Source organism: Medicago sativa, chromosome 8 (genome assembly GCF_051527215.1).
Source record: "Medicago sativa cultivar Bolivia chromosome 8, Bolivia_mono, whole genome shotgun sequence".
NCBI classification, from domain to species: Eukaryota; Viridiplantae; Streptophyta; class Magnoliopsida; order Fabales; family Fabaceae; genus Medicago; species Medicago sativa.
The window spans coordinates 82,940,937-82,952,970 of record NC_140756.1 but is presented as its reverse complement, the minus strand read 5'-3'; the positions used below and the strand labels follow the sequence as shown (position 1 = coordinate 82,952,970).

The 12,034-nt window shown below is 31.7% G+C and overlaps 2 protein-coding genes across 3 annotated transcripts; one reads left to right on the top strand and one right to left on the bottom strand.

Annotated features, from left to right (window-relative positions):
• The first annotated feature begins 2,070 nt into the window (after positions 1-2,070).
• On the top strand, positions 2,071-6,622 carry LOC146902300 (BSD domain-containing protein). Of its 2 annotated transcripts, none has more exons than XM_085733020.1 (3): positions 2,071-2,756; positions 4,702-4,886; positions 6,016-6,622. In XM_085733020.1, the coding sequence occupies exons 1-3, from the start codon at positions 2,261-2,263 to the stop codon at positions 6,505-6,507; spliced, it is 1,173 nt and encodes a 390-aa protein (XP_085589146.1). In that variant the 5' UTR covers positions 2,071-2,260; the 3' UTR covers positions 6,508-6,622. The 2 variants fall into 2 exon arrangements, with proteins under 2 accessions (XP_085589146.1, XP_085589145.1); XM_085733019.1 differs by having other exon boundaries at positions 4,699-4,886.
• A 987-nt stretch (positions 6,623-7,609) lies between these two features.
• Positions 7,610-9,201, bottom strand: LOC146902299 (vesicle-associated membrane protein 711-like). Its single transcript, XM_085733018.1, has 4 exons — positions 8,845-9,201; positions 8,376-8,566; positions 8,076-8,239; positions 7,610-7,990 (listed from the first exon to the last, which is right to left on the bottom strand). The coding sequence occupies exons 1-4, from the start codon at positions 9,071-9,073 to the stop codon at positions 7,900-7,902; spliced, it is 675 nt and encodes a 224-aa protein (XP_085589144.1). The 5' UTR covers positions 9,074-9,201; the 3' UTR covers positions 7,610-7,899.
• Positions 9,202-12,034: the final 2,833 nt, after the last annotated feature.

Sequence of the window (12,034 nt, the reverse complement as noted above, 5' to 3'; positions counted from 1 at the left end):
AAAGTATCATGTCTTTTTTCAACTGATATTTATTAATTGTGTGTATAAAACCCTTATACAATAGTAGCATTCATTTTGAAAAAGAGAGTATAAACAAAAATATAGAAATGTCACTTTCAACCTAAAAAATATATAGTTGACCATATTTAATGTGTAATCTCAATCAGAAAAATTCAATTATATAATTTACCCTCATGACTAATAGATTGGTTTATTTTCCTATTTGAAATACATAAAGTTAAATTAAATGATGAGGCGACTATAAAAAGAATTTTTAGTCACTTTAAAATAGTGTTAATTGACAGTTGATTTAAATTCTAACTTGTGGAGAAGACATTTGAAGCGTTCAAACCTCACACATGTTCAGCTCCAGACAATGTTGTATGTTGCAGTAAAATTATTGTAGATAAGGACCTTCTTATTATTGATATGATATAATAATGAGGTCTAAAGAGATGTGGATGTGTGAGATGTCATTGATCTAGATGAAGAGTTATCTTCTATTGTTGTTGGAACACATCATGTGCATGTAGTGTAGGCGGAAGATATCGTAGTTCATGATACTGTTATGGTCCAGGATCGACGGATTTCTGATATTGTCAAGATTCACATAAATGGAAAATGAGTGGGAATCGGAAATGCAACTTTTTCTTGTAGTTACACCTATTTTTGACATGGCTAAAATTGATCTAGTTAAGAATGCTGGAAACTCAAACCAACAATTTCAACGGATGGTCTTAAAGAAAAAGAAGAACCAATAAAAGCATCAGAGATAATCTAAGAAAGGGAGTTACTCTTGTACATGGTTCCAAATGTTAGTGCATGGAACGTTAGAGTTCAATAAAGGAATGTTTTGAGCTGCACCAATAACCCATTTGTACCTATCGCGGATAAACTATGAACTCTAAATGCTTCACCAAACATAGACTGGGTTGTGACCTATAGAGGAACCAAGAAAATGACCACAAGGGAAATACATTATTTTGAAGATCCTCGTCATAAGGCTGTTAAGATTAGAAAAAAGCTTCCATGCTTGTTTGCTCCACATAGGCATGATTGAAAGCTAGAATACTCTTAAAATTTCATTCATCCTTTGTTCTTTTGATCAATGAAATGATCTCAAGATAGCCAATGAACATATTTTGACTGATTTTTATTATGCTTCCACCAAATAGAATACAACTTTTTTTAAATCTCATCACAACGAGAAAATGGCAAACAAAATATATTCATTGCAGTGACTTGCTTAATAGAATATCTATCTCTATTTCTGTCAAGAAAAAAAAATCTATCTCTATTAAGCAATCATTTTATTTCATATAAGTAATTTATTTTCATCATACTATATTTAACTCTTTAACAAGCGCCCAAAAATATATATTTTTATTGAAAGTTCCAAAAACATTTGTCAGCATTTTTTTTTAGTTTAATGATTCATTTTGTATTTTATAAATATGTGTGTTTGATCTCGCTAAACAGTTGGACATAATAGTACACGACGAACAACACACCACAAGGCAAAATAGCACACGATAAACTTTTATAGTATTGAATAACTTTTGATATGGAAACAGTAAGTACTACACGAACCGGTACACGACAAAACAACACAACACACGATAAACTTTTATGGTATTAAATAACTTTTGGTCTTATACGATTTTTGGTGGAGAAAATGTTATTTTAGCATCTTATACAACTTGTACTTGAAACAAAAAGTTGTGCTATGATTTAACAAAGAGACAACGATTTCAGTTTTTTATCATATCTCTTTGCCTCCAGTTTATCATATTCCTAAAAAAAATTACAAATCAAAGGCGGTACAACTAAAATTGTTCTTATTTTTTAGCAAATCAACTTAAAGTCACAAATCCTAGACATAGGAAATCTATTTCCGTGTCCAAGAGGGTCTCAACTTCTCCTCTGCAAAAAAAAAAAAAAAAAATGGTTCAAGTAGTTTAATTGTTGTAGTTTGAGCTGAAAATATTTTCCTATTTTGTATGAGTATAATTTAATTTTCTCCAATGAATATTTTAAAAAGAAAGCTAAGCCAAGGTTCATGTCTTCTTTATATCTCTTTCATTTGAATCTCTCCCCCTTTCCCTTTGCATATATTTCCAAACCCCTTCGATTGAATTGAATCCCCAAAGCTGCTACTCACACAATTATTAGGAGCAGAAAAAGTAGCACAAACAGTTTAAATTCAAATTATATAAATTTTATTTATTACTATTATTTTTAAAATATACAGAAGAAAAAAATGTCTTGGCTCTTCAAGTCCAACAACCCTGACACAGAATCTTCCAATCTTCACCGCACCTCCACCCACTCCTCTCCACCGCCGCCTTCCACCGCCGTCGATCACGGCGTCAAGGAAGACCTCTCCCTTATTTTCCGCGGTGTCGCCAACTTCCTCGCTCCACCTCCTTCATCATCATCATCATCATCATCATCTTCTTCTTCTTCTTCCGCTTCCTCTGGTGAGTCAACCTCACCTTCGAAAACTCTCACCGGAATCCGCAACGATCTTGTTGAAATCGGTGGAAGCTTCAAGAGCTCACTCTCTCTTCTCTCCCCAAGAAAAGCCGTCAACGGAATTTCAAAGCTTGCTTCTCAATTGTTGCAGTCAGAGCGTGATCATGAAGAAGTTGACGGCGGTGCGGTGCCTGGAACAACTGATGATGTTGTTCGTTTCGTCAAGGAGATTTCTTCAAGGCCCGAGTGTTGGACCGAATTTCCCTTTCCACTCGATAATGGTAATTAAATTTATTAATTTGTTCCGATTATGATTATCTCTTTTATCAATTCAATTTGTATAATCTAATTATGGAAACTCATTAGTTACTTAATTCTATGCATGTTCTCTTAATTTAATGACTGTTTGATAATTTTGTGTAGCTTATGGATTATGGTTGTATGTTCTCTTAATTTAATGATTTTTTTTATTAAGTTGAGTTGAGCATAAAGAAGTAGATTGTAATGGTTACATAGTTTACTAGGAAATACTGATCTAGGCACGAGACACGGCATTGACACTCGGAAAATTTTGAAAAGAAAAAAAAAAAAAAAGAACTAATTAAATGTAATCACATGTGTCGGTGTTGGACACGGACACGCCTTCCACCGAAGTGTCGGTATTATAGAGATAGTTTATGATAATCGGCGGGAAGGCAATGTTTCCTACCAAGATGGGAGGAATGCATGACACAACATATTGAATTTGATCAAATATAATTGATGATTTAATTAAATTAGTGACAATGGTGAATGCTAGTGGCATAGAGTTTGGTAAGAAGGGTTTTCAGGGTTGGAAGTGATACCTTAGTTTGTCTTTGAAATCTTTTTGTGCCAATAAGGGTAGGTTTATCTGGTTAACATAAAGCAATGTCAACAAAAAGTCTTGAGTTTAATTCCTTAGTGATAAAGCAATGTCAACAAAAAGTCTTGAGTTCAATCCCTTAAAGATAAAGCAATGTCAACAAAAAGGTCTTGAGCTCAAATACCACATGTAATACTTCATTGGTAGGTAATCTATTAGTGCCATCATAACCTTTTGTTAAGGTTTATGACATTCCATGACCCTAGAACAGGGCTACCTTAACCTCCCCTCAGTCTGAACTTGGATGCATGCTTACTCAAGGCTATCATTTTTTATAGAGACAATCTAAAGAATAAATAGTATGTCTATTCAATTTAGTATTATTATGGAGGCAACTTTAACTGATCTATTTTTTGGCATTTTGTACTCAAATATAGATATTTTATTTAGCTATTAAGCTCACAAGTCATAACTCACAATTTACAAGGTTCATACGCAAAGGCCAAGGGCTTAACAAATTTTAGAAATTATTGAAGGTTCATCTTACTCATTATGTGAGCACTATTACTGAAATGACAAGAAAAAGAGAGCAAACTCTCATACAAACAACCAGAGCAAAAGAATGCTGCTCAGAGAAGTAGAGTCTCTCTCTCTCTGCCAACCATCAGGTTCTAACAGAGTACTTGCATGATTCCCACACACACTCCAACTAATCATTATATTGAAATATTCTAACTAACTGTTGAAGTGGCAGCAGCTACCACTCAGCAGTATCATTTTTCTTCTTCTTACGCTCATAAACTCTCCAAACATCGGGTCTACTCTGATTAAAGGCAACCACTAAAACATTTCCATCAGACCCAACTGCAGGGTCTATGTCCAGCACTCTATCATGCGTCATGGATAACTCTTACTTTTGCTTGTTTACTATCTTGTATTGTATTGTATCCTTAATGCTGTTGCTTCTATATAACAAAATGCAGTTTTATTTGGCAAATTTTAAGACTTTGCCTGTCATTTTTATTTCCAAAACTGTATTCTTGGGAATCAGCCTCTTAGAATTATGTTGGGGAAAATTTCTATGGAAACCGATGCAATGCTCATTTCAAATAAACTATTTCCACAGTGAAGCTAGTTCACACTCCCTGTCAATACAAAGTCCATAGTGCTTGTGTTTTTCTTAGCACATATCTAATTTAATACTTACATAAATATTCATTGAAGAGAAATGGTTTTGATATTGAATCTTGATTCTTTAGATAGAATGAATACAAAAAGCAAAAAATGAAGAAAAATGAATGTTTTTTTTTTGGCTATATTGTATTCGCTAATATATAAGATTGTCATATATTAATACGGAAATTTGATTTCTTTCTCAGCAGATTGCAGCCTGTCCAATTCTCAGAGAGAACATGCACTGGCTATAGAGCAACTGGTGCCTGAATTTGTTACACCGAGAATGAACCTTTGCAGTTACATGAATGTGGAAAAGTTTTGGATGATCTATTTTTTGTTAATACTTCCAAGACTTAATCAGCATGACTTTGAGTGCCTATCGACTCCAAAGGCAAGTCATGTTTATTCAATATTTTCTTACTTTCATATGAATAGCAAGGCCAAATGGGTGTTAAATACGTAAATTCCTTTGATGTATATGCAGTCATTAGCCTTTGGAAGCCACCTTTTTATGTGAGTTTTATTCATGCATTTTACCCGGTGAAACATGTTATATTTATTTTTCATTGTTGGTGATTGCGACTCGAGAAAACTACAAATTATTGCATGTTTTGCTGAACATGTATAGTACACATAAGTAATAAAAATTTATCGTAGCCAGGAGAACATAAAGCATTGTATATGACGTATTGTGGTGATATTCATACTACCTTTGTCATATACTCTTGATGACAGGTTATGCTTTATTTTATTTTTACATGCTTAATTGAAGTAATCCTCTCTATTATATTATTCTTCTAAAATATATCTTGTAGTGTTGTATGTGATACATGCATGAATACTAATGCTATTATCTGTTGCCAGTCTCTGCATGGCCTAGTTATCTTATTGTCTTTTTGATAAAATATCATAGATCATTGGCACGAGTTTCCTCTGTAGCTTGTGTTTGCCCTTGTTTTTTTCATGGCATTCTATCCTTATGATTCGGTTATATTAAAATAAATATTGTCAGATTATTTGGTATATTTCACTCAATATTTATGTCATTGAAGATAAATTTATGGATAGTTATGGCTTGTGCTCTATATTTACGTGTTTGGGTGGAAACATTTTCCAAGGCTTTGTTTGGAGGGGAGTTTTTGGTTAACAGGGATAGGGAGGGGAGGGTTTATTAAAATCTCTCACTTGCTTGGGAGTTCTTAAAACAAAGGAGAAGGGTTTGGGGATTTTTTAAAAACTTTCCTCCAATGCCCTCTTTACTTGCTTTTTTAATCCCCCACATTTCAGGCTTTACCCTTCTTTCCAAACAAGGTGAGAGGTTACCCATCCTTCTCCCATTCCCTCTCCTTCAAAGTCTTTCCCTCCTCTTCCCCATTAACTTCCATACACAACTAAAGGTCTGTCTCCGAAAACATATTTTTAAACAAGGGGAAGGGTTTGAGGAGTTTTTAAAACCTTCCATAACAAAGCCTAACTGTCTGATATATTATGTATATGTTTTTCTCTTTTTATTTTGTTAGATTGTTGAAGCAAGAGAGGTTCTTCTACGAAAACTTGAAGAGAGGAAAGATATGCAGGCTGGAGAATGCGATAAATCAGATGTTGTGGGTACACATCAAGAGGGTAGGGAGGAGGACAGTGGAACAGAAAGTATCACAGTTGATCAAAACCAGATATTGACCGAGGTTACAAATGCAGCAAAGGGTTTGGAAATCGATGACGCGGTCAATAGTGAAAAATGGTTGACAGATACAGATATTGATGCTACTTCATTGACTTCCTGTACAAAACATCAACAGGAAGACATCTCATTCAGTGACTTAGAGGAGGATGGAAATTATAGTTCTGATAATAAATTATCAAGCCATGGGGAGGTCATCAGGGGTTCATCACCTGATGGTTCAAGTGACTGGGTTCAGCTAAGTGAACGCCAGAGAGGTGGCCGGCAGCAGGCTATCCGTTTGAAAGGTAAGGATTCTGAAGACGAGTCAAATGACTGGCTCGCTGTTTAATTAAATAAAGGCTTTGTCTTTACTTGTAAAGGTACATCATTTTTTCCTTTTGAACTGCTCTGTATTTATTTAGGGATGGCAAATTCCTATAAATTAAAGTGTTTGTTATGGTTTAGTGCCCGTTTGGTTCAGCTTTGAATATAATTGATTACGAGAGAATTGATTCGATAGAATTGATTCGACAGAATTGATTACGAGAGAATTGATTTATGTTTGGATACAATTATGTAGAATTGATTAAACAAAATGATTTATGTTTGGATGCAATTATGTAGAATTGCTTTTGAATGTATAATTACTAAAATAGACATAGCTAAAGGAGAATAGCTAAAGGAGAATTGATAAAGAATGAGAATTGATAAAGGGCAATAAAGTAAAATAACGTGTTGTAATAATAAAATATACAAACCTATACACGTTGTTCAAGGAGAATTGATTCTAGAAAAGCTAGAAGCTAGGATTTGTAGCTTCATGGAGAATTGCTTTTGGAGGACAAAAACAATTACGAAAGGCTGAACCAAACACGTTGTTTTTGGCTAGAATTGCTTTTGGCACCGTAGAGAATTGATTTTGGGCTAGAATTGCTTCTCGAAGTGGAACCAAACAGGCCCTTAATTGTAATTAGAAAGTTCCCATTAGCTGGTCACCACTGAGAATGTGATGTCATTCATAGTTGTAAAATAATTAAAACTACGATCACTTCCATTAACAATAATATTATAATCAATTATTTAAAAAATTGACTCATTATCAAGAGCTATGACAACATTAGTAAGGTTTCAAGTTTTTTTTAATACATAAATTAAAGCGACACTAATTGTCATTTTACGACAGTCCCCGTGGGCATTTGAACCTAAGCTAGTTGGCACCTCAAATGTTATAATTAGGTTTTCTAGGTTAGTTTTCAAGATTTTAACCCTGGCCTTTCTAGTCTTAATCTTGATGTTTTAGTCCTAACTCACCTTAGGTTTTTGCATGTCTTGATTGTCATGTGGGATATGTTTGGCCTAATTTAAGAGAAGAATTAACATGATAAATAAGAAATTGAAATGGCACTTTTCAAATTAAGAGAAGAATTAACATGATAAATAAGAAATTGAAATGGCACATTTCAAATATTAGAATATCGAGTGAAATCAAGGGAACAATAGGGAAAAAATTAGTGTTCCTTCAGAATCGTCAATATACCCATACAATAGGGTATCTTGCAATGCAAATTCATCCACATTGCGTAACAATTTTCTAAAACGTGCACAAACCTAAAATGGTAACATTGCATCCCAATAAATACAAGTATGAATATTGCTTTTTTCGTAGACCCAGTATACATTATTGGTCAAAAAAGCATTGCAAAAATAAAATAAAATAAAATTTACAGTTAGCCTTGAGAGCTTATCTCCAGCACGAAGTCAGAAAAGGACCATTACACATAAATGCAAGTATAATGTAAAAGACGATGGCAAAAATCATAATAAGTGTAACCCTGCATAAAGAAGATAGATATGAAGAAACATTAGAAATTTAAATAATCAAAATCTTAACCTCAACGTTTAAAAATTGACACTTACGTTAGCCTAACATTACTCCACCACATGTTATTTTTATATCGACGAGCCTGTCTTTTGAAACGAACTGAATTGCTATTCATTGTTGCTGTTTTCTCAACCAGCATTTCCAAACGACCACCTCTCTCCAGCACTTTCTCAATGTTATCAATCATAACGGTTCTCACCTATATATAATTATCATACCACAAATATATTAAGGTATAATTTAGTCTTCATATCTTAATGTAAATAAATGGAACATAATTAGCTAGCATTCAACTTTTTTCTTATAGAGAAACAAATTAATGATTGTGAACTTACCTGAGTCATTTCACCTTTGAGACGGTTTAATCTGTCAGCATTTGGATCGGTAGAGTAATAATCCATCTGTTGGCTGAGGACCCTTGAGAATTCATCATTCATTGTATAGGCAGGAGCTGAAAGAATTGCACGGGCATATGTCTTCACAAATCTATTATGAATATCTTCAAGAAATGAAAATGGAATTCTTCCTGCAGTCATTCAAACAGAACATTTGTTCAAGTTCATTCATGGATGGTAAATTTTTTTTTTTTTTTGTGGCCGGGGTTCGACTCGGACGCTTTGCATATTTTATGTATTGTCCATACGGTAAGGCTCACGAGAACATGGATGGTAAACTTTAGCATACAACAAATCTTTAGCATACAACATAATATTTGGATCATAATTGTTTCATTCAATTGACAAATCCAAATTCCAGACACAATCATCAATAAAAATAAGAGAGATAGAAGAAATTGTTTCATACTTCCGAATGCTTCATCAGCCATACAAAGAACCGTGAGGCCATCGGTTCTTCTAACATGAAAAACATAACGATCATGTGAAAATGAAACATTGCTATCATTGTAACTATTAGTCCCTTGGTTAATCTGGTTAAGTATCTGTTTAGCTACAACACTTGCATTGCTTTGAATAGCGCTAAACTCAGCCAAAACAACCTGTCCCCTTGCCACCATTCCATACAATATCCCCATATTGATGCTCAAAACACGTAACTTTTCGAGTGAAAAATGAGATTTTTGAAAGTTTAAGGTAAAGGGTCGTTGTTGTTGTTGTTGTTGCGTGGCGAGAAGAGAAAAGTGTAGCGGAATTGATTTTGGAGGAGGTGCAACAACAACAGCACCTAAACCAAAAGAAGTTAGAAGAAAAAAACAAAGTGTCCATTTTGATTAGATTTAATGTCCAAAAATGGGGTTATGTTTTGTTTGGGGTAAACGACAGTCTGGAAATTCAATAGGAAGCTCTATCTCTTACCATTTTTTATGTCTAGTGTGGCGTTTTTGGTGCCATCGTATTTGGCGGAAAGCTAGGACCATTGTTGTTTGAACTATTTGAACAACATCACTATATAAAGCATAGGGCAAAAAAAATAAGGTTAATTGTATTTTTGGTCATTTACATTTAGAAACATGTTTTTCAATTCATTAATTTAATCAATCCCTAAAAGAAATTCATTTTTGACCATTTTCTTTTTAGGTATATTGCATTTTGATTACATCGTTATATTTCAACAAAAGTTATTAAACTATTAAATTATATAATCTCATTTATTAGTCAACAAATACACATTTTCTAGTAATAAAAAAATCACATTTTCTTCCTCTTTTATTTTGTATAATCACACGTCATAGATGAGAGAGATGAGGCTTGTATAGGGCAAACTATATAAGTAATAGCCATCCATTTTTCTTATCCTCCAATAGAGGTACCTACTAAAAGTTGCGGTTTAAGACAACATCATCAAAAAAGACAACCTCGTCAAGAGGTCAACTATCTAATTAGGTAACTGCTAATTCTGGTTTATAATAGGTAAGCAACCCCATCAAAAAAGTTTTTTCTACGTTACCCTCTCTTATTTAAAGGGTATTTACCCCTTCAAAAAATCAACCAATCAAAATGTAATATGCAAATATAACATTAAATGTCAAATAAATGAGTCAATTTTTTCTATAAAAAAAATGAATTTTAATAAGGTAACTTTTAATTTTTATTTAATTATATTTAGGTATACAATCTTAATTAATTTACACTATAGGGCTTGTAACAATTAAAATTTCACATCAAATTCAACCCATCATAGTTGTGTTTGGTAACACGAATAAAAATTGCTTATAACTTGTTGAACTAGCTTATAGGTTTGTTTTGATATAATAACATGGGTTGGGTAAAGAGCTTTTTCCACTAGCTTATAGCGTTTTTTGAGAAGCTATTTCAAGTAGCTTTTGAGCTTATAACCGGTAGTTTTTTTATATTTTCTTCCAATTTTAACGCTATTAATTTAATTTAATTATTTTTTAAAAAAACAACATGTCCATGGTTTAAAAAATAACGGCCAAGTTCATAGCTTATTTTTTAAAAACAATAGTCACGTTTTCTCCTTTGAAAAAAAACTGCCATGCTTAATTTTATTTAACTAGTAATAGACCCGTGCGGTTACGCATGGGTCACGTAACATTGTGGTAATCATATAAAAAATAATTACTTTGTTAGTACTATCAAATGTTTTTCTTTCATATATTATATATTAAAAAATGTTAAATATTTAAATCGCGTATGTTGTGGATTTTATTTTCTTATGTACACGAAAACAAATTTTTATATACACATATAAGAAAGTCAATAAAATAAATTTTTTAAAACTCATGATTATTTTCAAAATATCAACATCAATGTAATGTTTCTATTAAATAACTTTTTATTTTATATACAAAATACTGTTCAATGTTTTCACCGTACCCGTTGTAGATTTTATGTGATTTATCTGCAGAAATAATTCTTTATGTTAATATATGAGAAAGTTGATATGATAAAATCGTAGAAACTCATTAATATTGTTAAAATATAAACATTAATATAGTGTTTCTATTGAATAACTTTTTATTTTATATGCAAAACATCGTTCAATATTTGCACCGCCATTGTAGATTTTATGTGTTTATATATGCATAAATAAATTTTTATGTACATATATGAGAAAATTGATATGATAAAATTTTGAAAACTCGTGACTATTTTCAAAATATCAACATCGATGTAATGTTTCTATTAAATAACTTTTTATTTTATATTTAAAACACCGATAAATATTTGCACCGCGATCGTTGAAGATTTTATATACTTATATATGCGAGAAGAATTTTTTTTAACAATATGTAATAGTCAATATTATAAAATTTAGAAATCTCGTGACTATTTTTAAAATATCAACATCACCGTATTGTTTCTCCAAAATACCGTTAAATATTTACACCACACTCATTGTAGACTTTATGTGCTTATATCTCCAAAATCAAATTTTATGTATACCGATATGAGAAAGTTGATATGCTTAAATTTTGAAAACTAATGATTATTTTAAAAAATTTAACATTATTGTATCGTTTCTATTAATTTTTTAAATATGCAAATTATTAAGATTAAGAGATTAAAATAGATGAGAGCAGAGATGACGATATAGAGAATTAGTTAGGCTTGGAAGTGATAAATCTGAAAAATGAAGATACATAGAGAATTAGTTAGGCTAGAAAGATAAACAAAAATATATATAATAATTTTTCAAAATGAATAAATTTGTATTTTATTTTGTAAAATGATGATTAAACCCATAAAATTAAGAAGATTGTGAGGATAATTATGAAATTTTACTCGAGTAAGATTTTCTAATTTTGTTATTCTAGTATTAGTAGTAGTAGATTAGTAGTAAAAGTAGATATTTAAATTTGCTGTATGGAATTGAAAAAATAGTTGATCGTAATTATCATGATAATATATTGGCTTTTAAGAAGGACAATTATGAAATTTTGTTGGATTTTGATTTTGATATATTTTTTTTAATAAATATATTGTTTTTTAATAATTTTTTTATATATTGTTAGTAGATTAAAAAAACAAATAATATTTAAAATTTTAAAGTATTTCAAAGACTTATTAATTTT

What these genes read in the sequence shown, in the direction of transcription:
- LOC146902299 (XM_085733018.1), bottom strand. Translation starts at nt 9,073, where the DNA reads ATGGGGATATTGTATGGAATGGTGGCAAGGGGACAGGTTGTTTTGGCT. An exon ending in GGCTGATGAAGCATTCGGAA is followed by an intron (nt 8,567 to 8,844) that starts GTATGAAACAAT and finishes GAATGACTGCAG; the next exon opens with GAAGAATTCCATTTTCATTT. An exon ending in TCAAAGGTGAAATGACTCAG is followed by an intron (nt 8,240 to 8,375) that starts GTAAGTTCACAA and finishes AATTATATATAG; the next exon opens with GTGAGAACCGTTATGATTGA.
- LOC146902300 (XM_085733019.1), top strand. Translation starts at nt 2,261, where the DNA reads ATGTCTTGGCTCTTCAAGTCCAACAACCCTGACACAGAATCTTCCAAT. An exon ending in TCCCTTTCCACTCGATAATG is followed by an intron (nt 2,757 to 4,698) that starts GTAATTAAATTT and finishes TTTCTTTCTCAG; the next exon opens with CAGATTGCAGCCTGTCCAAT. An exon ending in AGTGCCTATCGACTCCAAAG is followed by an intron (nt 4,887 to 6,015) that starts GCAAGTCATGTT and finishes TTATTTTGTTAG; the next exon opens with ATTGTTGAAGCAAGAGAGGT.